The 26,628-nt window shown below is 47.2% G+C and overlaps 1 protein-coding gene and 1 pseudogene across 5 annotated transcripts in view; both read right to left on the reverse strand.

Moving 5' to 3' along the window:
- Window positions 1-26,628, reverse strand: part of LOC146171622 (tRNA (34-2'-O)-methyltransferase regulator WDR6) — a 215,707-nt gene that overhangs the window by 188,867 nt on the left and 212 nt on the right. For 3 of the 5 annotated variants that reach the window (XM_084586380.1, XM_084586377.1, XM_084586376.1), the window contains exons 2-7: window positions 23,679-23,777; window positions 22,879-22,966; window positions 17,258-17,458; window positions 6,750-6,885; window positions 3,637-3,930; window positions 582-644 (exon numbers count right to left, since the gene is read on the reverse strand). In XM_084586380.1, the coding sequence (XP_084442506.1) occupies window positions 582-644; window positions 3,637-3,930; window positions 6,750-6,885; window positions 17,258-17,458; window positions 22,879-22,966; window positions 23,679-23,777 (881 nt within the window). Of the gene's footprint in view, window positions 1-581; window positions 645-3,636; window positions 3,931-6,749; window positions 6,886-17,257; window positions 17,459-22,878; window positions 22,967-23,678; window positions 23,778-26,020; window positions 26,155-26,628 lie in introns of those variants that run through there. The other 2 variants (XM_084586379.1, XM_084586381.1) reach the window with 2 other exon arrangements.
- LOC146171624 (uncharacterized) lies at window positions 23,820-26,622 on the reverse strand (annotated as a pseudogene).

The following is a 26,628-nucleotide window of genomic DNA, read 5'->3' on the forward strand; positions in this document are numbered from 1 at the left end:
GATGAGATCTACAAGAGTATGTGAATATTTTTATACTAGACTCCAGCAGTTGAGTTCTGTTAAGCCTGACCTTCCTATAACATGCCTGGATACTGTAGTTTTGCCACAGTTGGATCGGTGAAAGTCAGCAGGGTACATATTCAATTACTGCCAAATATTCCAAAGTTATCGAAAATCAATTTCTCGGATCGACTACGAGCTGAATCACAAAGATGTTGAATATGCGCACAGCCCTACCACTTTATTACGGATTGGTACAGCTTACTGCAAAAAGACATCTCCTGCATGGTTAAATGCACCTCCCATCCCCTGTTCTTTTTATCTCGCCGACCGCAGGCTGCCTTGAGCACTATCCACAGGAGCTACTGTAGAACAATGCTCTGATGTTGGCAAAACAAAAACTGGCTGCTGTCAGGCCAGGCATGCCCTAGTAGCCTGGCTGTGTGCCATGTTAAGATCCCCACCGAAATAGTGAAGTGGTGGTTTTGACTACAGCTAAAAGTGAAAAGGTGGTCGTTCATTTCAGGGCCTTCAGAAATCTGAGCAGGGTCCTCAAGGGAGCCTCCCCAATCATGACTCACCCCTGGTGCTGTCATCCGGTTGATGAGGTTTCCTGGACAGCCCCAGAAGCAGATGTGGCCATCCTAAGGCAGATAAAGACTGCTGAGGCATCAAAATCAAAAGCTAGCTTCAATGCAAGTGTGTTGTGCCCCCAAGCAGTAGGGCTTATATTAATAGTAAACTGCACAACCAAAAAAAGGCATAACCATTATCAGGGAAGTATTAGCTTTAGATGGAGGTTGATTTGGCAAGAAAAAACGACATGCTTCTGGCGGAAACTCCATGATGCAACCCGGTGTACCTTTTTATTTATTTATTTTTTATTTACTGAGGTACCTACAGCGCAAGGGGCATTAGTGTAGGAGGAAAACAGTGCAAAGTCGTAGAGGTGATACAATTCAGTACAAGAAGATATAACATATGTCGTCATTAAAACTAAGACATTAAAAACCTATTCTCACCAAAAGTGAGAATATTCTAATAGAGAACAGAGCCGAACATAGCGAGTGCCACCCCCTTCTCTTATTGGGGACATTTCCAGCAACCATGAAAAAGCAAGCCTCTGAGAGGCCACGGCCACTGTGGCAAGTAGTTTCATTTCTGTAACAAAGCCTGTTCTCTGCTTGTGCACCTCGAGGCATTGGCATGACTTGCACAGCTGCAACTGTGCAAGGTAGCACTGCTCATCTGCAATAATGTTCCCCACAGCTGCAAGTAAACATCCAGAAAGGGTAGTACCTGAACGAGGCCAGCCCTGCTGATGCTAACAGAGCAAAAATAAAGATACAAATGGTGGCCATGCACCTTAGATATGCGGATGATACCACTTTAATGGCAGAAAGTGAAGTGGAACTCAAGAGACTTCTGATGCGCGTACAAGAAGAGAGTGAGAAGTTTGGGCTTAAACTGAACATTAAAAAGACAAAGATCATGGCGTCTTGCCCCATCAAGTCCTGGAGCATCAAGGGACAAGAAGTGGAAGCTGTGACAGACTTTCTCTTCTTGGGCTCCAAGATTACCCCGGAAGGAGACTGCAGCCATGAAATTAGGAGACGCCTGCTTCTGGGAAAGAGAGCCATGGCTAGCCTTGACCGCCTAGTAAACAGCAGAGACCAACCAAGATCCGCATAACTCGTGCTATGGTCTTTCCAGTTGTGATGTATGGATGCGAGAGTTGGACTGTGAAGAAGGCTGACCGCCGAAGAATTGGCGCGTTTGAATTGTGGTGCTGGCGGAGACTCTTGAGAGTTCCTTGGACTGCCAGAAGATCAAATCAGTCAATATTGTCGACCATAAACCCTGACTGCTCATTGAAGGGCCAAATTCTAAAGTTAAAGCTCAGCTACTTTGGTCATCTGATGAGAAGAGAGGAGTCGCTGGAGAAAGATTTGATGTTAGGAAAGGTTGAGGGTCACCGGAGAAGGGGTAGGCAGCGAACGCGATGGTTAGATGGCATCCTCGAGGTGCTGCAGATGAAGTTATGTGATGTTAGGAAGATAGTAAGAGACCGGAAAGCGTGCCGTGATATGGTCCATAGGGTCACGAAGAGTCGGACACGACTGAACGACTGCACTGAACTGAACTGGTGGCCATGCAAACATAAGATTCTTGTCGAGTAAACAAAAGAAGACCAAATTTCCCATTTCACTAAAAGACTGCTTTTAGTACATGCTTGGCACAAAGTGCACTTACTCGCCCTACATGGAGGAGTGTGTCAGAGGGCAAAGACAAAGGAAAAAGCCCTCTCACAACTGGCTCCATTACACCACTAATCATTTTCCATGCCATGAAAGGTTTGCAGCAGCACGCCGTAATAGCAGGCGGCGCACACGGCGGCGGGAGCGCAAGGGCCGCACATCGGAAACTTCGCAACCGCTAGTCGCGTTGTACGCATTGCGAGCAGTCTGCGACGCCACGCAGCTGGCACGTCACCATCTCTTGTCGTGCTGTACGCGCCATGAGAAGTCCGCAGAGGCCCGCAGCCCGCACATCGCCAACATCGCGATCGCCTGTCACGCTGTGTGCACTGCGAGTGACAAGCTGTGACCTCGCGACCGTAATAAACCTTCTCAAATGTAAACAGAAATGCGCAACTGCCTTTCCCATGCTTCTGTATACTTATTTTCGTTCATTTTGATGATACGAATGTTCGGATGATACGAATTTTTTCGCGACCGCGTGAGAGTCGTATCACCGAGGTTCTACTGTAATAGAATACCAACAGTTCGTGAGCATTTTCTAGTTTTAGGAAATAGATTTTCATGGTTCCTTTAAAAGGTGTGCCACAATCGAGCAAAGCTAGACATCCGACACTTTATTAGATGCAGCAAATAGCCACCAACCTCTGTTCCACCACCTAAATGCATGGTCACTTTCTCCTTTGCACTTGCGCACCACGCACTTTGCCCCAAGTTCATTGAAAAGCCGGCATCTTCCACTGGCTTTCAAGTGTGGTGGAGGTCACTTCACCTACCCTGAATAGCTTAATTAAGAGAAACTCACGTGAACACCTCTGAACATAAGGTGCATTCTGAAGCACAACTCAATGTAGCAGCATTCTTTGTTCTCAATCCATGCATTACAAAAATTTCCATCGCAAAAAGTTTGGGGCCTATACCATACCCTTAAGGCCCTACTTGCAGATAAGAAGCACAAAAAATGCAAGAGTTCAACGCTGCTGAACCAAATATTGAGCGAGAGCATTAGCTGCGGGTGACCGAGCGTTCTTCTCTTTTTCTTCTTCCTCGGCCCACATATAAAGCCCCGTTTTAACCAAGCCGTATGAACGTACCTTAGTGGCCTATAGGGGTAGCATAAATGCCAGGGTCCTAGCAGGCTGATTCTGACATAACCGTCCCATGTGAAACGAGAGACCCAAGTTGGCAGCTCCTGCCAACCGCTTGAGTTGGTAGCCCAGCTCTCACCCTAGTGTCAGGTGGGGTGTGACGTCACAGCGTCGCGTGGGTAAGACGTACATGGCTACCGCCGCGCTACGCTGAAGGCCCGAAACCTAGAGCAGTATTGCTTTCGCAATAAAAATATAACCAAATGAGCAAAGCCGCATGTCATTCTCACCTCTCCCACAGTGAGGTAGCACGTCCTCAGGATGGCTGCCCGCCACACACGTGACTCGTGGCCGTACAGTGCGTGCACTGAGCTAAACCAGCCAGTGGCCAGCTGGGTTGGCCCAAAGGGCTGCTGCGAGGAGGCCGTTCCGCTCGTGGTGCTGCCGCTGACTGGCCCAGCGCCTGGTGGGCCTGGCTCCCGGCCACCCGCCTCATGAAACCGGTAGACTCGCAAAGACCGGTCGTCCGACGTGGAGCAAAGCAACCGCTGTGGCACGTGGAAGCTCACTGAAAAGATCACACCCTGTCCAGAGAGACAGCGAGGCTTTGTCACACTACATCAAGTAGCCGTCACTGGTAATGTGCAACCCTTTTTGTTTTTTCCTCACTCTGGCGCCATTGGCGTCTGCAAGTGCATTGCCAAACACAAAATTCGGAATGTACAATTAATCGAAGCTTCAGTTTAATGAAATCCTCAATGGTGTCAATCTGCAAACACCATGAGAACTCACACTCGGCATCTTACACAGATGTCCCCTCTGTTGCTCTTTGAGTAAATAGGCCCCATACGGCATTCGTCTAAGTCAAGGAAGCTGACCACACCTACCTTCCTTCGCAATTCAAGACCATGCTTACCCATATGGAGTCTACATGAACCACAGGTTCCCCTTTCTGTTCCTGGAATTAAAGAAAGCTGGTGTGCTATTGCCTGCACTAAAACCAATGACGTTGAATCACCTGCATTTTAATGACAGCCAGCACGTACATGTCTACACAGATGGCTCTGTTAACTCTGATACCAGTATGGTCAATCTTGATGAGGGTGAAAACAAACTATCTCACCTCTTCAACTAGTGTAGAAACTAGCTGCCTGCCCTATATACTGCAGTTTAGTTGATCAGCGAAGAACCTCCACATGACGACAATCTTCATTGATTATAAGGTAGTCCTTCAGGGCCTGCAAGCTGGACTATACCACCGGTTGTATGAACAACTTGTTGCAGAGATCCGCGAGCGGTATCACAGCACCACAATGAAAGGTCAAGACATTATTTTTCACTGGCTGCCGCGACATTGCGGTATTAATGGAAATTGAGAGGCAGATGTGGCTGCCTGTTTGGACCAAAACGATAGACTTCAAGTTGACCTCCCAGCATCTAGCAGTGGCGTAGCATGTGGGCTTCGCTCTTGGACGCAGGAGCACACACTTTCAGCGTGGTACGCGGAATAGCTATTCAACCGCCACCTCACAGCACTGGACCCTGAACTGCACCTTCTCCTTCCACATAACATAACATGCAGCGAAGCAACATTGCTGTGCCATCTACGGGGTACAGTGTTGCTTTCACAAGCAAATATGCTTTCCGGATGGGGATGGCCAGAAGCCCTGCTTGTGAAAGATGTGGCTGCGAGAAGACAGTCGATAAATTCCTGTGTGTGAGCACCCTGCTTTTGTGGGCGCAAAAATAAAGGCTGCATAGCACTTTGGGAGAAGATACAATACCTGGTCCGTGGCCACAGCAGTCAGCTGCTCTCAAGGCCTACACAGAACTGCTTTGTTTCCTGAGACTTGCTTGAGTGACAAATTGTAATTGTGTTCTGCGTCCCTTCTCTCTTCCTGTTTTTGATCCCCTTATTCCTCTCCCCCCCGTGCAGGGTGACCAATCAGAACGCCTTTCTGCTTAGCATCCTGCCTTCCCTCTTTATTTATGTATATATGTCCACAGAATGCCATGTATTTCACAATTGAACATAATCAAGCCGGCAAACTAGGACACTAGTCACAAAACCCTGCATAAAAGTTTCGTTTGTCAATCAGTCAATCAAAATATACCATATTGACCCGCATATAATGCAACCCCAAATCTAATGTGAAGGAGACCTCACGAAAAACAATTATTACGACTATAATGCGACCACAAGTTGTTTACGCCAGCAACCAGAGAAGTGCCAAGGGCTCAGCACAGCACTTGCGCATTAACACACGCAGTCTCTCATGCCACCCAGTCCTATGGCCATTTCCCTACTCTACTCAGCAGTTTCCGTGATTACTCAACAGTGTGCATGGGTTTCTTTCCCCCTATAGCTAGCAAGGTGAAGGCCACTGCAGTCATCTTGAGGAACTGAGCGATATTCGTGCCTTGGTCCCAAATATAACGCCAGATGCCTTCTGAAAAAGTGAAGAAAAAAACTCTCGTCATATCTGTGCATTTCTTAACCTTTTCACTGTCGCTGACATACTGGTCCGCATTTCCCCTTCGCAGTGTCACCAACATACCCTACATTGTCTACTGCGTGTTCAAAAACTCATGCCAGAGCGCAAAGTTGGTGTGCTTAGACTTGTCATGCCATCTGTTGAATCGTTTAGAAGCTCTTATTTTCACCCCACACTGCTGGAGAAGAACAGTGCAGAGTGACCGCACACACCCCTCTTCAGGGAAGCAACGGTGTGCGCAATCACTCAGTGCACGCTATTCTCTCAAGCCAAGCAGCTATGCACACATGCAACTTGAGGTAGAAAGGTTTTTCTGTCACAGCTTTGCAGGTTCTATTCTGTTGCGGTGTGTACTACGTTGCATAAAGTTAAGCCGCACGTGCCTCTCGAAACACGACTCGCTTTCCGCTTCAGCAGCAAACGAGGTTATTGCATTCACTTTGCATCCTTTTCTGTTCGTTTTTTTTGCAACTTTCTACTTCTATGAATTGTGCAAGCCACTCAAAAAGCTCACTCCATGTGCGCTTGCTTTCGGGTGGCTGCCGCACGGGACCTTCGATGGCGGGCTGAGCAATGCATCTTCAAATTCCAAATACAAGCCAAGCTCAAATTACAGTGGCGTAGCCAGAAATATTTGTCAGAAGGAGCCAGTCAAAAAGAAGAAGGCTAGAATGTATGGGGAAATGCAACATTGAGAAAATTTCGAGCAACAAAGAGGGAAAGGGGGGGAGGCGGGGGCAGTTTTGACACCGAAACAAGTTTTCATTAATGATGTCATTGTCATGTTCATAATAAAAAATAAATTATGTTTGTTCCCTGGTATACTCCGTCTTGGCCAGGAACAGCGAAAGAGTTCAGCATTGCAGCCCACAATATTACTATGCCTTTATTAATAGTATCAAACTCACTTGGTGACCAGTTAGCCGGTGAAGAACAGAGGCAGGGGAAGGTTGAGATGGCACCCAGAGAAGCACCTCCCGGTACACCGTGCCCACTACTGCAATTAGCTGCTTCCAAGAAGAACCAACCAACTGTGCTGTGTACCTTATCCAATGTTAAAGGTGATAGCCAGTCATTTCAAATATTGGCAAGGGGAGATATTTCTTCACCTGCACCAATCATTGCTCGTCAAAGCTGCATTACATTTCCGTTGCTTCTATGACATGCACACTCGCTCGCCCTAATTTTCGACATCAATTAAGGCAGTCATCAGCAAGAAGAAAAAAAGAACAAAGCTTTTCAACCAGTGGACGGATTCAGCTACTCTGTGAATTTGTCAACGTTTACGGCGCCCAACCTTTTTCCTACGTTTACCCTGCATGCCTGTCACGGGGATGGCCCCTGGCCATTTCTTTACAATGCTTGTGCAATCCCTGTTGTCCTCCTGCTTGTGACATGTTTTAGTTCATTAAAAGCATGCGTGTGTTTACATTTCAATGGTATATGTCAATACTAATAATTGTTGACACGACAGGAATGAGCAAAAGACAAAGTGCCATTAAACAGCACCGCTGTTTGACTTGACTGCTTGCGTGCCAGTGTTTGGGAGAAACTGGTGCCCTAAAAACAGAGCAATTTCTCCAGCATTTGAATGAAATGTTAATTTCAGTACATTTAGAGCAGCTTTTGATTCCAATGAAGTATTACAGATAAACCTCCATGAAACGAACCTCCCTGTAGAAAATTCCTCGATATTACGAAGTTTTTCAATTCCCCAACACCGCCCCCATTGAAGTGAATGTATTTGAAATCTCCAGGTAATGAACATGTTGCGGCTGTTGACCTTGATATAACGAACTCGCAGCACCACTGTCTCTTAGCTAGTGCCGAGTGAGTGGAAATTTGGCAGAATCCCGCAAGTTTCAGGGCGATAAAACACAAAGTGAGGTGAGAGGAACGCCTACTATAGCAACAAGCGACCATAGTTGATACAACGCTCCGTTTCAGCACCGACACCGCATCTCCGTGGCAGACGCAACAGTCTCCGCTGCTTTCACTGTCGGAGCATGGCACTACAATAGTTCACGCTTAAAAGCTGCAAAAATTAGTAGAAGACACGGGGCGAGCCGCGCATCCATCGCTGCCACATGGTTGCTCGCGGGTTCCCACGTATCGGTAGAGAGAACAGCTGAGCGCGCTGGCGACGTGAAGCTGAGTCGGTTTCCTTGGGCAACGGTGGTGGGCGAGCGCACGCAGCATGGCATGCGAGGCGGGGCGGCACCAATGTGCACACTCTCCTCCAGACTGATTCCTCCTCCACCCCCTTTCCCCGCTCCCTCGTAGACGCGTCACACAAGCCGCAAAGAAGGTGGAGGCTGCCGCCGCAGTCGCGCCGTGCAATCAGCGCGATCGTGAAACATCCCCTTCTATGACTTCAAATAATTCCGATTTACTGTAAACACCTTCAAGGTGGTTTCCCTCACATCAATTCCTAATCTGATTTTCGTTCTACATTGTCCATTTGCATCTTCACACGAAAACTGCATGTAAAAAAAAAAACCTGGATGTAACGAAAAATCGAGGACATTTTACAATTTCGTTATAACCAGGTTTAACTGTATTTAGAACTAACGGTGTAAAACAATCACCAATGACAAAAAAAAAGATGCATATCAGAGCCTCAATAGCATCCTATCCAATTAACAAAATACTAATGAGTGCATTTGACACATTTGTAGGATGTGCGCACTTAACTCTTTCCCTACCGTGGGCAAAATGGCCGTTTTTTTGTAGGTTTCAGTAGATCTTTTTTTCTGTAAAAACTATCATGTCTAAAATTTTACACAATACATGAAAAGAAAAAATAGATTTGCTTTGTAGGTATACCACTTTGAATATGAAGTTGTGGGTTTTGATCCCCTTATTCCTCTCCCCCCCGTGCAGGGTGACCAATCAGAACGCCTTTCTGCTTAGCATCCTGCCTTCCCTCTTTATTTATGTATATAATTTCCCAAAAACCATATTTTAGAAAAAAATTGAACAAAACTTGAGGAAATGCACATGTACATGAAACAACAAAAATATAAATAATTTTTCGAGATATACAAAATGCAGAGCATTATATTGGTCACTCCCTGTGAAAAAATAAAAGCTCAGTATTGAATAGTGCTCTTGATGCATAATGAGCAGTTAAAGAGGGCCACTGCAGAGCGCCATGCCGAAACGGCTGCCCGGTTCCCTTCTTGGGCAGGACGCCACTCCCTGTTTTGCGGGAGGCAAGATATGGTGCCCAAATGATGTTGACACCCTGGGAATGAGATGAGTGACACGAACAACACAAAAACAAACATCCAGGGCGGTCCCAGACGCATGCAAACAGGCCAACAAAGTGTGGCCGCCGATGTTCCGGGCTGGTTTCCATCGTCATCGGGGTCTGAACTGAATTCTGACGATAAGGCAGCATCTTCAGAGTCGTTTCTGCTTGAGTCATTGATAAACCCAATCGTTGATAGTGCGTAGTCGTCAGATTTGCGACGTTTCGAAGCGCGTGTCGTCGACACGGATGCCGCCTTTCTCGCATGCGACCGAGACGCTGCCGCGAGTTCGGAGCACGATCAAAAATAGCCGCTTCGCGAGAAAAATGTAAACAGCATCAAAATCTAAAATACAATTATCTACAAACTAGATAGTGTAGCGTGTCCGTGAGCAATGCGGAAGGGTTCAAAATCAGCGTGCAAAGTCATCGTTAGAGGGCTAACGATGCGCAATGAGCGCAGTAGGGAAAGAGTTAATTAAGTGTGTGATATTTTTCTCAACTACATATGACATTTTTGTAGTTTTCACTGTTCAAAGTAAAATGTCATTCCAAAAAACACGACCCATGGAGGTGTGGTCATGGAGAACCTTACCTCCATGGGTTGCGTTTTTGGGGATGATAGTTCAGTTTAAGGGGGGACACACGTCTTTGTGGCCGAAAATCGTCTAAAAATTAGATTTTTCATTTCTTCATTTCTGCAGTCCTGAGACGTTTCCGCAACTATCTGCAAATTGCGGTTGAAAGATACCACCCACTTCGCATGTTACAGCATTGCAAAGTTATGAATCTGAAAGTTTGGCCCTTTAAATTGAGGTCAAATCACGCCAAGTTTTTATATATGTATATATAATTCGTTCACAGGAAGGGAAAGGCACAGTATCTGTCACACTTGTTTCTGTCGACACCTGAACAGCGCCGTAAGGGCAGGGAGGTAGGTGGGAGAGAAAGTGGAAAGAGAGAAATAGGAGCCGTAGTGGAGGGCTACGGAGTAATTTCGACCACCTAGGAATCTCTAACGTACGCTGACATCGCACAGCACACAGACACCTCTTCGTTTTGCCTCCACTGAAACGCGGCCGCCGCAGTCGGGATCAAAACCAGGGTACTCCGGCATTGTAGTCGGGCATCTTACCACTGCACCACCTCGGTGAGGCAAATTTGATCGAACGCAGATCGAGAAATACGCACTCCATCAGCCTCATTTTGGTCTCGTTTGGGATCGTGATTCAGGCTATTCCCATGTCCCGATCGGCGTCCGTGAGCAAACTCCCGAAGCGAAAAACAAAGAGACAAAATTGCGCGAAACATGCGCTGCTGTTGGACTCCAAAAGCATGTGACCCAAATGACCACTTTTGGTTGGCTACCAGCGTCGACTGCTTGCGGCCTGTTGCTATTTTGAAAAGGTCGCATAGGCAGGCCTAGCTCGTTTAGCGACGTTCCGTCGCCACGACCGCTGCTAACACACGAACAATTAGGGTCTGAGTGTCATTCTGACCTAAGAAACGAAGAAAGGTGGAGATAAGAGGCAGGCCGGTGATGCGGCAGCGCGGCCTCCTGTTATCAGCAATCAGCGACGAAGTGCCAACGCTCTGTGATGGGCTGATAAGGGCGTAGCCGGTGGTGCTCGGCGCCACAGATAGGGAAGCGAACGATTTCCTCGGGGAGATTCCTACTGCGTATGATGCCGATGAAAAAGTGATACCTAAGCAGTTTTCGTGGGTGCGACAGTTCGAGCACTCCCAAAAGTTAGTGGCACGGCGGCTGCGGCAATCGTGTGCAGCGTGCAAAATCGCAAACCTTGTCGAAATAAATTTTCTTTCGAGTTGCAGGGGCAATTATCTCGGTGAAAAATGGTGCATTCACACCAAAAAACCAGTCATAACACATCTTATTCAGTTGCTGTTGGCTTTGGCAATTCAAAAATATGCCAAAAACATTTTTCGCTGATTTCTCAAAACTGAATTTTGGACGCAGTCATTATTTTGAAGGAGCTATATCTCGACTTCTATTGCAGCTATCGCTATAAGTTCTTTTTTTTTTTTTTTTTTCAGAAAGATAACATCATAAGTTCTACAATAAAACTGCTTTTTAACACTGTTTGCCAAAATTATCAAAAGAAATCATCTGGCCAGTCACCAAAATGAGCTTTTTTCTTTTGCAAGTTTGACAAGCCACAACTTCCTTCCAAATCATCCTAGAATGCTCAATTATGCTTCATTGCAGTCTTCTGTAATTTTAGATTATTTAATCCTTTGAGGGCTTTTGCCGTAAATGTACGGTGGCGGTTTTCCGTCCCGCAAGGTTTCTGTCGTACCCGTACGTTTTCAATCCTCCGTTTGAAATTTCGCGCCCTAATGACGATGCATGCTCACTGGGAGGTGCTGCCACCTCCTAGGACTTACAAGAAGAGCTTTAAATTTATTGCACTGCCTTCTTGCGTAGATAAACAGAAGTGATTCTTAGCTGCAGCTTGTCGCCCGGTCTACGGCAACGCCGCCCACGATTTCGATTTCGCCATGTGATTGCAACAGAGGTGCGAAACTTGATTTATATCTTTATGGGCGCTTACGTGTAGGGGATAAACAGAACTTACGCCTAGCTGCAGAATGTGGCCCGGACTACGGCAAAGCCCTTGCATGGTTTCGGTTAAACACCCCCATTCCCCCCCCCCCTTTCTGTGATCACAATGGAGGCGCACAAAACTTGATTTTTATCTTTACTCCCGGTGCAGGGGCCACAGAAACCGATTTCCATCTTTATTGAGGCTGCTGTTAGCTTATTTATCATCGACGCTCACAAGGTATTCCTGCTCTCCTTGTGGTTTCCCGAGGTTCCTGAGTTTGCAGTGTGGAGCAATGTTGACTCCAAAATACGGTTCCTAATATTTTTCTACAACTTTTCCTTGACTTTACTCATATTGAACCTTCATTATCCGCAATAAAGTAATTTGACCATCTGGGAAAGTTTTTTTTTAAAAAATTCGACCCTCAAAGGGTTAAGGATCAAAATCTTCTCCTCAAGATCTGATGGTTACTAACCATGCTTTCCTTAGTATATTGATATGTGGCAAGAAGGTTAATTCGAGAACGTAACGGCTGATGACTTGAGTTAATGTTCGGGTAGGCGTCAACCTTCTCGTAGCACCAGCTACCGTTGCTACAGTTTCGTCTTGCAGCGATAACAGCATGTTTATCTTTTGACTTTAGCTCCAGCAGGGGGGAGGGAAGCGAACTTGGCAAAGTGCCAGCGCTTGTCCGGTTGTGCAAGCCTCCTTTTCAGTATGTTCGCTTTATCATGCTATAAGCGACTGGGGCAGGCGGCACCGCCTACTGCCACTCCAATCATCGGAACTCATCAGAATGAACGTGCTGCTATTAGCATGCGTCATGATTGCGGCTGACTCCTGTGCTTCCGTTGACAACTGCAGGGTGGAAGGGATGGCTATTGCAAAAAAAAAAAAAAAAAGTTTAACCCATAGTGCCCGTCCCAGATCATAGCCTTTTATGGGCGTTGACTGGGACCACGCCGACAGTACTTATCCCTATTTCCAAATTAACAGGGTTGGAATTAAGTATTTAGTTGCGAGCTATGGAGGTTGCGCAGAAGAGAGAGCAGGCAGCCGCCGCTGTGCGGCCATGCGCTGACCTTGCCGCGGCCGCCGTCCCCTCCCTCCAACGCCGCCGGCCGCCACGCTGGCCATGGCGCCATTTAAGTTTTACCCACTCTTCCATGGTTTTACCTGGTTCCATCTTCTGTCCCCGTTTTAGGCGTGCGCAGCCTCTAAATATGCTTACTGATAGTGGAGGTGTTTCTTTACTTTTTTGTTTTTTGCCGCGTCATGTGCGCCAAGCCGCCCAGATGAGGCGGCGCGTAGTTTGAATTATCCGTAGAGGAACCGACTCGCGTTCGAATTAATGGGCTTTTTTATACACAGATCTCTATGGAGCTTGGCCGGACCAAGTAGTGTAGTTCAAATTATCCGAAAATTCGAATTATCGAGGTTCGAATTAACGAGCTTTCGCTTAGTCGCCATCCGGAACGGAGGGAAAAGGCGACATGAGCAGATACACTGTGGCTTCTGGTGGTAGGCGACTAAATGTAGCGGAGCGGAGATTGAGTGTTGAAGTTTCAAGAGCTTTGTTATCGGGGCAGAGCAGCAGATCTAGATGAATCAGTCCAGAAGAACAGTCAATGAGAGCGGAGTGTTCTGATAAAAAGTCGAGTCCTAATATAACGTCTTGAGGGCAACTGGTGAGGACTGTAAATAGCACAGGGATGTGGTGGTCAGCAATGGTAACTTTCGCAGTACACATACCAATGACAGTAGCTGTGTTGCCATCAGCAACACGAACGGTAGACGAGGAAGCGGGTGTGAGGTCTTTGTTGAGCCGTCGACGGAGCGAGAAACTGAGAACAGAAATGTGGGCGCCAGAGTCAATAAGGGCAGAAACCGAGACTCCGTCCACAAGAATATCGATAAGGTTCCGTCTGGGTGCAGGGGTCAGTTCCGAGTTGACAGTCCGAGTCGGTAATGCAGCGTCACTCCAGGGCGCTGCGCTCGCTAGTTTCCCGAGTAGGTGCCGGCGTATGATGGGGAGGAGTTGCGGCGAGGTACCGGTGAACAGGATCGACGAGCCAGTGGGGATGGAGATCAGCTGGGGCGACGGGCAGTGGGGACGGTTTCGTTACGAGGCTCATCTTGTTGAGGAAGATAATGGCCAGGTCCATCGTAGGCAGGGCGGAGCTCCTTTGGGTGGGCAGGGAAGCATCGAGGTCCTTGGTAGTATCGGCGGTCGGCGTTGTAATAGGAGCGAGGAGCGAAGAAGGTACGGCTACGGCAATAACGCGATGTGTGACCGGCGCGACAGCAAATGAAGCAAATTAGCCTGTCGTCTGAGGTGCGCCACTCTGCAGGATTGAGACTAAGGTAGCGACGTGGGGAAGGTGGGCTGGCAGTAGCAGCAGCCACTACAGGAACAGGGTGGGATGGTGGCGTGGGCGGCACGGGGCTGGAAGAGAGGCCGACGTTGGCAAGTTCTCGGCGAACTACGGCCTGTATCATGGCCCCGGTGTCGGGCAGCGGAGACATGAGTGGTGTAGGAGCTAAGGCCTCGAGTTCTCTCCGGACGATCAGAGTCATGTTCGTGGGATGAGAAGGCTGTTGCAAAGGGGCCAGATCATCGCAGAATGATGTAGCTGCCATGTTTGGAAGGCGCTCAAAGTGATTTACGAGGCGTCGTTGTTAAGCCTGCTCAAATTTTCGACAGACGACGCACCGAGTCAACGGTGGAGCAATCCATGCAGAACAGGATCTTAACGCATCATCTGCAATGCCCTTGAGGATATGGCCTACCTTGTCATTTTCCGTCATTGAGCAGTAAACCTTGCGACACAACGCAAGCACGTCTTGAATGTAGGCAAGGTAGGACTCCGTGGAGGATTGGATGCGAAACGAAAGTTCTGTTTTTGCTGCAAGAGCCCGACCAATGGGCTTCCCGAACAGATCCTGAAGCTTTTGCTTACAAATTGCCCACGTCACCAACTCTTGTTCGTGATTTTGGAACCAAGTGCGAGCTGTTCCCACCAAACAGAAAATGATGTTGGCCTGCATAAGGGTCGCGTCCCAGTGATTGTTCTTGCCGCAGCACTCGTACTCATCCAGCCAATCTTCCACGTTTGTCTTGTCTTCGCCATTAAAGATGGGAAGGTGGCGGATTTTTCATGAGCACGACTGGTTGAGCCGAAGTTGCCGCGGTGGTAGGGGTCGCGTCAGAGGTCATAGCGGTAGTTGCCGACATCGTTGAGAGCCCAGGTAGATGACGGCCACTGCGCAAATCCAGCTTTTGGCAGCGCAAGGGGTAATCTGTGCACACGGGGATCTTTGGTCCCCTCCACTAAGATGATACGTGGCAAGAAGGTTAGTTCGAGAATGCAACGGCTGATGACTTCAGTGAATGTTCGGGTAGGTGCCAACCTTCTCGTAGCACCAGCTACCGTTGCTACAGCTTCGTCTTCCTTCCGTGTCACTACTGTTGATCATCGTCTTCTTCAACGTCCAGCAACGCAGGGCATATATGTAACAATATTTAGAATTACCTGCATTAGGTAAATACAGTTTGCAGTTTTGGAATGAGCACAAAAAAATGCACAAATGTTGCAAATCTTGTGCAAATCTGATCGTAAGTAAAAGAAATGATTCCAACAGGGGTATCCCCCCTTAAACTGATATTTTTTACATTGCAATTCGTTTTTTCCATTATTCTCAAAATGTAAATTTTGCCTACCCTTCCATTTTGCGGGTGGCAGTGTGGCTCTTCTACTCATTAGATTTTAATGATTCTTTTCTTAACTGGCTCGTGATTGTGCAAGGAACACAACAAAGCTATTTAAAAGAGGTCTGCACTGCATGAACATTTTGAAAATCCATTAAACTCTAAAGTAGTTTTATTGTGTTCCTTAGACATTCAGGAACAGATCCTTACAGCTCTTAGCTATTTCCCTTCAACAAATATTCCTACAAGCTTCATGAAAATTTCGAACACAAAGGTTATTGTAACTACTGAACAAATTTATGTAGAAAGAAACTAACAACATATTTGAAATCAGCACAGAAATTTACATAGACACTGCCAATTTCATACTGATAGCATAAATATTAAGAAAATTTTGTTCAAGACCCAGATCCCCCCTTAAACAACGGAAACAAAAATTACTACGTTCAGCTGAAAGAAATATTGCAAACTTAATAAAATATCCACTCGTCAATTAGCTGGGAAGCTGCAGAGTCATTTAATATGAACAATTTTGGCACTTTCGGTATTAAAACCAGTGCTAATTAACTATCCACTCAAGTTAAAACTGCTTGAACGCATCCAGACCGACATTCCATTTTAATGCTACACATACACCTCCCTTTTTGGTACAGTAGTTTTCCCAAATACATCATGCAAGTAGGCAAATCAAACGAAGGCACTGTTTTATGCACTCCATTTTTTTCTCGCTCCCCTTGTGTCAACTAATGCTAACAATGCACACAGTTGAAAAGGAAATATGTTCATGTATGAGCTACAACTCATTTTCTATCATAAGCAGCAATTGTGCAAACATTGTAAAAAATGGCCAGCAGCTCAGCGAAAATGGAACTCCAGCCTTGGCTGTGTGAACTGCCCCTTTGCATCAGAGAACTTGGTTCAACAATGTTCTGTGCCATATAACCCAGCAGTGCAACTCCTGTCATCAGCTCCCATGGCCATTTGGCGATTCCACCCTAACCCTGTATCATGCACCCCTACCCAAATACAGCGAGATTAGTACTTCCAAAGCACAGTGAGTAAAAGTTGAAGCATACGTAGATTGGGCTCCAACACAAAACAAGCTACCGTTAAATCTCGTTACAAGAGACACTGTTACAAGAGACACTCGGTTATAAGAGACATTTGAAAACGTTTTGGTTGGTTTTCCTATGTCTGCCATGTTAAAAACATTGCATACAAGAGACATGGTTACAAGAGACACTCTGTTACTAAGGACAACTTTTGCAGGTCCCTGGAGCAAATCCTTCACTATTTAGAAGAGACAAAACCCAGGTGTGCTCATACAATGCCGTTGAAGCGTACCAACTCATACATGATGCACTTCACATTGCCTTAGCTAAATTCTGTTCCATATCAGCATCCAAGAGACTGCTGAGGTACCAGAATCTTTTGAGGAACTCATATCTGCAGATGTGGATCTTGTGTGCTCCCGAGGAGCTTACAGAGTGCAATTCTCACGCAAGTAAATGGCACATGTGTCATAGAGGATGACTACGAAGACATTTCAGAGGAAAAGTGTCAGCATCTGAGGGTGACGAGCATGTAAGAGTGCTTCAAAGGTATTAGAGCAACAGGAAGGCTTGCAAAGTGAAGTGCTTTACCTCCAGAATTTGGGAAGGAATACACTCTGCACTCACAAAAATACACACTAGTATGAATAACTTCTTAAGCTTTCCTGAACAATTTCCTATTAATGCGTGTAAATGCATTTATTTATGTGCTGATGTGCAGTAAAGTGATCACAGTGCTTTTATAATTTTTGGTTACAAGAGACATCTTTTTCAGGTCCCTTGAGTGTCTCTTGTAACGAGGTTTTACAGGAAGTTTTACAGGTTTTAAGGATACAGGAGGCAGTAGTCGGTGCAGGCAGTGACCGCGAGTGCCTGCTTGGCCTGCCAGTCCCAGTGGACCACTCGGTTGTGGCCCAAGCACAAGGCCAAGGTGGTAACAAGTGCACCGGGAACCAGCGGACCAGCCTCAGGATGTAGCCACGCTACGTCCCAGATCCAGTCGTCAAACATCACTGGCTGCAACAGAACCTTGAACCTGCAGGCAAAAGCACTGCTGGAACATTTGGGGAAAGTTCACATGTCGAAAAAAATTGTTGGGGTCTAAGCATGGCTTGAACCTAGTGATACGAGCGAAAGTTGTGAGAGTAGCTACAATATCCCATTAATACCACCTTTCAATCCGGTTTTCTTTTTTTCATATTTTATATATACAGGAATGGAAAGGCAAAGTATCTGCCACACTTTATCTGTGGACACCTGAACTGAATTGTAAGGGAAGAGAAGAAAGTGATAGTGAAAGTGGAGAGAGAAAGAGGTGCGGTAAAGGAGGGCTTCGGAGAAATTTCAACCCCCTGGGGATCTTTAATGTGCACTGACATCGCACAGCACACTAATGCCTCTCCATTGCACCTCCATTGAATCACCACCGCCAGTGGTCACATTCGAACCCGGGCACTCCAGAACAGTAGTCGAAGCCCATGGCTGGCTTTGAGTCGAGGCGCGGCTGCTCCTTGTTTTTATGCCCATCGATTGAAGTCTTAGCTGTTCCTATCGCGTGATTGCGCGCTATGACATCTCCCACATGATTAATCACGTGTTCCACCCCTTTAATCTCTCCTCAGCTCCAAGTTTAACAGGTCAAAGGGTCAAGGTCATGACCTCATGGTGTAACACCAAAGTGGTCCACAAGGTTACCCTGAAGGACTTAACTGTGGTACGACTTCTATGCATGCATGACCTCTGGCTCGGTCAAGGTCAAATTCAGTCAAAATACACCAAATGTATGGCACCATAGTGGAACCACAAGGGACGGCAGCATCTGCACTGGTGGGCCCATTTTGTTGGCTTCAATACTTCTACCTGGTTGAAAGGACATCCCTCATTTCTCTGCCAGCCTATATTCTGACTTGAGGCACTACTGCTTAATTGATGGTGTAACAGTCTTGGCAGTGTGTAGCCACATTAGAAAGCAATTTCAAGTTTCAGTTTACAAGGTTTGTCATCCCAAAATGACTCAGGCCATTGAGTCACGCTTCGAGAGGCATGCGCCCCTGAACTTGACGCGACGTAGCAGACACGGCAACAGAATAAAAAACAACACGCAAAGCTGTAGCAGATTGTGGTGTTTTCGAAGGTAGAAGCAGACTCAGGCCGTCCCGAACGAACACAACACGTTTATTCACACATACACACATATATATATATATATATATATATATATATATAACGAATAACAGAAACGCCCCCTGGGGAATAAAGAATACAAACCGAAAACGAAACTGAATATAACATACTCCCCCCCTTATTTTTTTTAGTGATTTGTTGTTGGTAAGTATTAGTAGGGAAACTCCAAGGCATGCACATTGTACTTATTTACACATATTTACATATTTACACATATCTACATGTCAGTCCCAACTAATGGGTCTGGTAATCTTGGAGCCAGGCCGGTGGCCGGCACTCTCGCTTTGAACGACGCACTGTCGACGCTGGTGGCAGGCTCGTAGGCTGCTGCTGCAGTCCGAGCCTGCGTCCTGGGGGAAGGCAGCTGCAGCTCAGCGGGCTGCAGTATGCAAGGAGACCGGGGTTGCAGTGTGGCAGGAGGCAGCACGCCAGGAGACCTGGGCTGCGGCGTGGCAGGAGGCAGCACGCCAGGAGAGGCAGGAGGCAGTACGCCAGGAGACCGGTTCTCTGGAACCCAGGAAAGCTTGGAGGCATTCCATGTACGGCCATCTCCAAGTTGGAACGAAGCTGGTCCCCTCCTCTCTATCACTTTTGTTGGTGGAGAAAAAGCAGTCTCCCTTAAATCGAACTGGTGGTTTCCTGACATGGACAAAATCGTCTACGGCTATCTTAGCCTTCTTGGCAGCTCTCCTTTTGTCCATGTAGCATTTGCTGCTCTGCTGTTGATGCCGGATTCTTTGACGGAGTCGCGCCAACTCCTTGGCTGGGTCTTTCGCAAATCCTGGTGCTGAAAAGCCCACAACATCCAGCCTGGTTCGGGGCATTGTACCATGTAGCAAAAACGCAAGACGTCGAAAACTACTGCCGTAGAGCGGCAAGTGCAGAGTCGTATTCGTCGGGAGCGGCAGACTTGTCATGCGCGAGGGCTGCGGCACTTGGCGCTGATGGTGCTGCTGCGGCGCTGGTCCCTGCATGTAATGTCTGATAAACACGCTGGCCCTCCGCCCCCAAACAATGCAAAAGAATAGCCTTGCGCTGCTCTGGCTTGAATGCAGCGGCTCCGGATGCCACCAAGTGCACGCTGAACATCTGCTCCCATTGCTCCCATGGCAATGATGGACAGCCGGGCGTCGGAAGGAAGAACGGTGGCGGAGCAAGCCCGGTGAAGTTCATGGCAGTGGTTCCGGACGGTGCAGCGGGGTTGGGGTAGGTAGGGGTAGGTTCACAGCATCTTCGTCGCCAATGTGGTGTTTTCGAAGATACAAGCACACTCCAGCCGTCCGGAATGAACACAACACGTTTATTCACACATACGCACATATACCGGGTGTCCCAGCTAACTTGAACCAAGGGTTACAAAATAATATATTTGAGGTAGGTCAGTGAAACCAATAGCATACAACTGCCAGCCTGTTTGCGCACTACAGGCAATTTTTTGTTTTGCATTTACTTAATTAGCTAAATATGTTAATTTTTCTAATTTATTAAATATAGTCTTTAGACCAAAAATGTGAATTGGAAAGTTGTAGAGCACCTTCAGAAACCCCCATTCCATTAATTGCGATAAAGAAAGTCTCACGTGTATCTTTGTTTCCGGGCTCAGAAGAAAGCCCGCGAAATACAAATAATACCACGTGACTAGCGCATTTGTGCGCCGCGATTGTGGTGCTCTCAGTCGTGGTTTGAGCGAACGAAATAAGCTGCGGCCGTGACCCGATGGTCCCGTTGCAGCGGCAGGCAGAAATGTTGGCGATGGTTCGAGCGAGCTCAAGCTCGCCTGTCGCCACCGCGATTTTGGCCAGACCTGCGCACCGCAGCAGCCTACATCATGACAGGCGGATGGCGATAAAGAACCGGCAAATGAAGGTGCAGCGCTAATTTTAGTCGAGTGACATGATGTCATCTCGCCCCTTTACCCAAGCCTGTATGCGCAAATTCAGTGGCTGATACCTTAACGCTCATTCTTTTGTCGTGATGTTCGCTGATGGGAGAGAAGGAGGCCTTGTTAGAACGTCAGTGGTGTTGGCTCGCCGCCCTCGCTGCTACTGCACCGTCACGTGGGCCGGCTGTCTGACGCAGGCGAAGAAGCCATCGCAGGCATATCGGCCTGCCGCTTTAACGGGGGCCAAGAAGACACGGCCACAGCTGATTTCGTTCGCTCAAACCACGACTGAGAGCACCACAATCGCGGCGCACAAATGCACTAGTCACGTGGTATTATTTGTATTTCGCGGGCTTTCTTCTGAGCCCGGAAAAAAAGATACACATGAGACTTTCTGTATCGCAATTAATGAAATGGGGGTTTCTGAAGGTGCTCTACAACTTTCCAATTTGCATGTTTAGTCTAAAGTCAATATTTAATAAATTAGATAAATTAACATAATTAGCTAATTAAGTAATTGCAAAACAAAAAATTGCCTGTAGTGCACAAGGAGGCTGGCAGTTGAATGCAATTAGTTTCACTGACCTGCCTCAAATATATTATTTTGTACCCCTTGGTTCAAGTTAGCTGGGACACCCGGTATATATAACGAATAACAGAAACGCGCCCTGGGGAATAAAGAATACAAACCGAAAACGAAACTGAATATAACAGCTTGCACCGACACCGCGCAGTACACAGGCGTATTGCTCTTCGCCTCCGTGGAAAAGTAGCCGATATCAAACCCTTGCCCTTGGGTTCAGCAGTCGAGCACTCCAACCATTTAAGCGCCCTGGCAGGCCAAGCTTAGGTGAAGCACTTTTACAGTGGCACTTTTTAAAGCATTCTAGTCAGGACTTTGCAACGTGCATTCACAAGGGGCATAAGAGCGCTAAACAAGCCTACACAGCTGCGTAGGAGCAGTTCAAAGACAAGCAGGACAGAGAGAGGCCACAAGTTGTCCTGGTTTTCTCTGCAGTTTCTACGGAATGGAATATCAACTTGCCCAAGCTTCTATTTTAGCCTACACTGCTCCCAATATATGCAAGCTGTGCATTGCTCCAAATGTCACTTGTTTCGCGATACAGCACAAGCTGAAGGTGGTAATAATTGACTTCTGAATTTGTACATGTCATGAAATGGTCGCAGGAAACTGACTACTTCTCTCTCTCTCTTTCATTACTCTTTTTTTTTAAGGAAAACATGAGTAGTCCCTTGATCTTGTTGAAATCAGCATCTGTCTACTTGAATGCTCAAAACAAAAACCTCACACAGAGGAGCTAGAAGCGAAGCACAGAAACGCAACGAGCAGCACACACATTTGGTATCTTTGGCTAGCACAAGTACTCTGCGGCAAACATAAGCTACGAGCAGGCACACATCACTGGTTCTGCCAAAGCTGTTCCACAGCTCTCCAGCCTTGCACTGCCGCATGCTTATGGCCTTTGAAGCCTCGCAGAAACCACGCAACATAGGTCTCCATTTCATCACTCGACAGTCAGACATTTGAACCAAGATAACCTTTGATAATTACACTGTCAGAGTAGTAGCATCGCGAGCTTTCTCATGTTGCTGTTGTCATATTTTTCTTGTCAGTTGAATTGCCGCAACTTCAGTTTAGAAGATGCATTGTTATATATACTTTGTGCTCAGCACACAGAAAGGAAATGCGCTTATCAAGCCTTTTTTTCTGCAGTATGTTTCCACAAAACTGCTTCCGTTGTCACTGCCATCATTGAAATTCTTTTTGCGCTATATCCAGTGCACTGTGAACCATGGTCTAATGCACAAAAGATTCAAGACAGAGGATCTAAGCAAGTCTCTGTGGTCGGAGCAGAAAGGAATGCATGAGACAGTCCCGTACGATGAGCTGCCAATCCCCCAATAAGGGATTGTTATCACCGGCACGTCTTTAAGAAAAAGCAACAAATCCCTGGATGTGCATGAGATGCCAGATCCAAAGCAACGAGCACTGTGCATCGTCTGCTCCAGCAGACAGCATCTTTCCCTGCAGTCGAAATGCAGGTATCTGAACAGTATGAAAGCTGCTTCCTGCTTCAAATAAGGTATTTAAGAAGAAATACAGTCTTTAAATGCTGAGAGAAACTGCTGTATGCCACTGCTCCACCCAATGGAATCAGCAGAAAGGATAGCCTCTGTGAGCGGCTGCTAACTCACCACACCACCTTCCCCCCAATATGATATTAACCATGTTTAGAGCATTTACACAACAGCAGCAATGTGATTAGTACTTTGATGCACAGTACCACCACAATGGTTGAATGAGTCGAGCACACAGCAGCACACCAGCTCAAAATGCATTCACTAAGTTTACACGAATGCGGACTCACACCACAGACGATCCCGCAGACAGCTCTGCACTCATGATGGTCAGGAAGCGGGAGCCAAAAATGGCACACATTGCCACAGACTTGCCCACTGCATAAAAAAGCAAACTGCATCAAAATGAACTCCACTTGAGTGAAAAACACCCGATGTGGCACGTTCTCAAAGAAATATTGCTCCACATAAAATGAGTAGCTTGTATATTGCCAACGAGAGCATGTTTTGCTACTTGTAAGCTTCGTATCTCCAGCTGCTGTATGATCTATAGCATCGCACCAAATTTTGTTCCATGACAGGTGAATTAGGAATGGTATTCGATGCAATGAATAGCATTCCTAATCCATTTCACGAGATGTGCTCGTGTCAAAAACAATGTAATGATTATGTTCACCTTCATCTTCTATTGCTGGTATCTACTGTGATGACTCATGAGCATGACATGGCCTTTTTTTTGGTCTCGCACCTGGCATGCAGCCATGATCCCTTTCCTGTACTGCATTCTGGCGGCACAAAGCATACTTTTTCAAGGCCGAATTAAGCACCAATCACATCAAAAAAACTCTCACAAATGCTCCTATTAGGTGATTCTGACTGGCGGACCTGTCGATCAATAGGAGTCGGGCTGACTAACAGGCTTGTGACAGTTTTTGTGATCTGATGGGAGCGTAATTCAGCCCAAGAAGACCATTCGCGTTTGTGACTATATTTTTCTGGTCAGAAGTTGTGCCTTTCTACTACCCTTTCATGCATTAATTCCATTTTCCTTCCCTGTGACAGAAATTATTTAAAAAAAATTAAGACTCACCAACGCGTATGCCATGCACGTTGCTGGTGCTGAACGCTGTTTGGAATCCCACCTGATTTAGTGTTTCCAGGCAGTAGGCATACACTCGGTCACCTTCCCCTGTGCCCAAACACCCATGCACGCAAGAGTGAATCCATCAATTTTGCACTGCATTCATTGTAACGAGTGCAAGCATCCCAAATACCATTATAAACTATTGCTTTTTATCCAAAAAGGTAAACTATACATTTTCTTCCTATTTGTTCAGGAGGCAACTGCAATTATTTGCCCCTCCTCTGCAGAAAGAGGTCTCCCACAGTATTGCCGAAAATGGGCATTAACAAATAGCGCTGCTCAGTGCTGACCGAGACTTGCAATCAACAGGAAGCATGCAAGGCATAAGATCCCACCGCTCAACCCATCGTGCACAAGAACCTGATCTTAACTTGGAATATGGTGTGCATAGAACAGGACACAGCAGCTAGTGGTAGATGAACCTGCATGTTTCAAGGTTACACAAACGACCTGAGCACAGACCTTTGCATACGTAAAGGCCTTCCTTTCTAACAAAACGGCAACACCAGCTTGGAAAAGGCGACGACGCCAAGCAGAACAAAAAGACACCAGAAGGACCCACCGTCTCACCTCTGCTTTTCAGCACAACAATGGTTGGATTAGCTAGAACACTATGAAAAAGCACAGAACACTCCATTAATCAGGGCGACATAAGACAACACCTCTTGGGATGTGGCTAGAGGAGAAAGGCATGCCATCCAGCTCCTGGAATGCTCCAGATGAAAAATATGCAGGATACTCAGCATGGTTACAAAAAAGAGAAAAGGGGTTAGGGAGCAAAGGGCATTGTGGATCAGTTCAGCGCTCATCACTACAACTTAACATAGGGGAAAAGAACACAATAGAAACATTCATCAGCAAGGCACATAAGCAAGCCTTAGGTGCCGTAAACTGCGAAAAGCTAATCAGCGCTTAGACTGGAAAGACTTAAAAGAATGGCCGCTGGTACAGCACTACTGGTCAAGCTGTGATACCCGGCAGAAGACTAGAGCAAAGGCAAGAAAGACACGGCAAAATGAAGAGCCCTTTCTTGGTGAAACTGGTATCGAAAAACATGAACCAGAACAAGCGCATAAGGGGGTCAAGATCGTTGGAGTTGGACAGGTTCCTAAAGAAAAAACTGATGATTCTGTATGTGGGCAACTCCAAGTACAAAAGGGAGGAAAACGGAAGTAGTGAAAGCCAAGGGAGATAATCACCAGTGTGTTAGTACGCACAAAGGCAACACAGGCAGCAGAAGAGATCGCCATGGCCCTGGCTGAGGCCAACCGGCTGGGACCGAGTTATTAGATAGAGACGGATTCTCAGGCTGCAACGAGGGCATACAGAGATGGAAGAAACAGCCACAAAACCACGAATATCCTCTCCAAACAAAACCAACACAGACATGGAACTAATCACACAAACATTCAACACACCGTCATTTGGGTCCCAGACACTAGGGTTGAGGTAAATGCCACGGTAGACACCGCTGTACGAGGGTCCAGAAATCTGAGGGGGGGTTTGCCGGTCGAACTTTTCAGCACATCAGAACGGCAATGAGAGCGCGCAAGAAAGCATGTGGCTCCGGCTGACCTCAACAGAGTGCAGGCCACCCCGCTCAGACGACAGCAAACAAACATATCCACGCAAAGGCATGTATGATAAAATGTGGCCGGCTAGATACAAGAAGGACTGCGTGTGGTATGGGGGAGACTTACCACGTCCTGGGGACTGCCAAAATAGCCTCTTATTACGGACGATAAACAACCCTAGCCTAAAGCAGTGGGTGGTGGTGGTGAAAAACATTTAATTAGAAAATGAGAGTGTGCAGGCCCAAAAAGGACCCTTTACATGAGTGGAGTCCTTAGTCCGGGACCCCGCTGGGCAAAGCCGCCGCCCTCGCCCGTTTCGCCAGAGCCCGTTGGGACCCTAGCGATGAGCAGCTGAGCAGGGCCGCCTCCCATGCCTCTCGGGTGGGGAAAGGGGTAGGGGATTCTTTTGACATGCCCACACCATATGGTAGACATCGGAAGTCTCACCACAGTATGGGCACCGCCCATCTATCTTGGAATCGAAATGTTTAGCTATAGCAGGACACAAAGTGTTGGTCTGCAGGCGCCTCAGGGTTCGTTCGTCCTCCCTACTCAACCTCTTTGCAGGAGCTGGGTAAAGCTGACGTTGTTCGCAATAATAAATTAGAATTTCACGAAACCGCAGGGGTGGTTGCATATGCTCGAAGCCGGAGGAATCTGTGTGAGGAGCCCGGTAAGTAAGCGCTCGGGCAGCCGCGTCAGCGGCTTCGTTACCTCGCAGACCCTGGTGGCCCGGGTCCAAATGATGCGTTTGGGAGAGGGATCCGGTTCCCTCAGAGCCTGTCTAAGAAGGTGGTAGGCTAATGGTGACACCTCGCCGGCCACATAATGCTCACAGGCTCGTCGTGAGTCTGTTATTATTGTTCTCGATTTCGGGTCCGCGGCGGCCAACGCAAAGGCGACCTCCTCTGCCTGCACAAAATTTCGAGCTCGATAGGAGAGCCCGTTCACGTTGAAGTCCTGGTGAACTACAGCTGCCGTATAGAATCCGGAGGGCGACGGACCTGCCACGTCCACGTAGTAGACCCCTGTGCCTGTCCCATGTTGACGTAAGCAGTGGGAGGCCCTCCTGACTGACTGCGACCCAAGCACACAGCTCATTCTGGTGGCGAGGGCCTAGTTGGCGTCGGGGACAAACGGGATCACGGAAGCCCAACTACTGAAGCTCCGCATCTATCTCTTCCCAAACCAATATGCCCCAACTCTCCCTTTCCGACAGAAATGTTCCACTACTGTTACCACAAAACTCCCAACAGAAAAGCGAATTTCAGGGATCGGTTAGCGCAGCCCAGTGCTGGGCTTCGGCATTCGCTCGTGTGAAC

The sequence above is a fragment of the Amblyomma maculatum genome, unplaced genomic scaffold (assembly GCF_055883805.1).
Source record: "Amblyomma maculatum isolate TAMU_Amacu unplaced genomic scaffold, ASM5588380v1 scaffold_19, whole genome shotgun sequence".
Lineage (NCBI taxonomy): Eukaryota > Metazoa > Arthropoda > Arachnida > Ixodida > Ixodidae > Amblyomma > Amblyomma maculatum.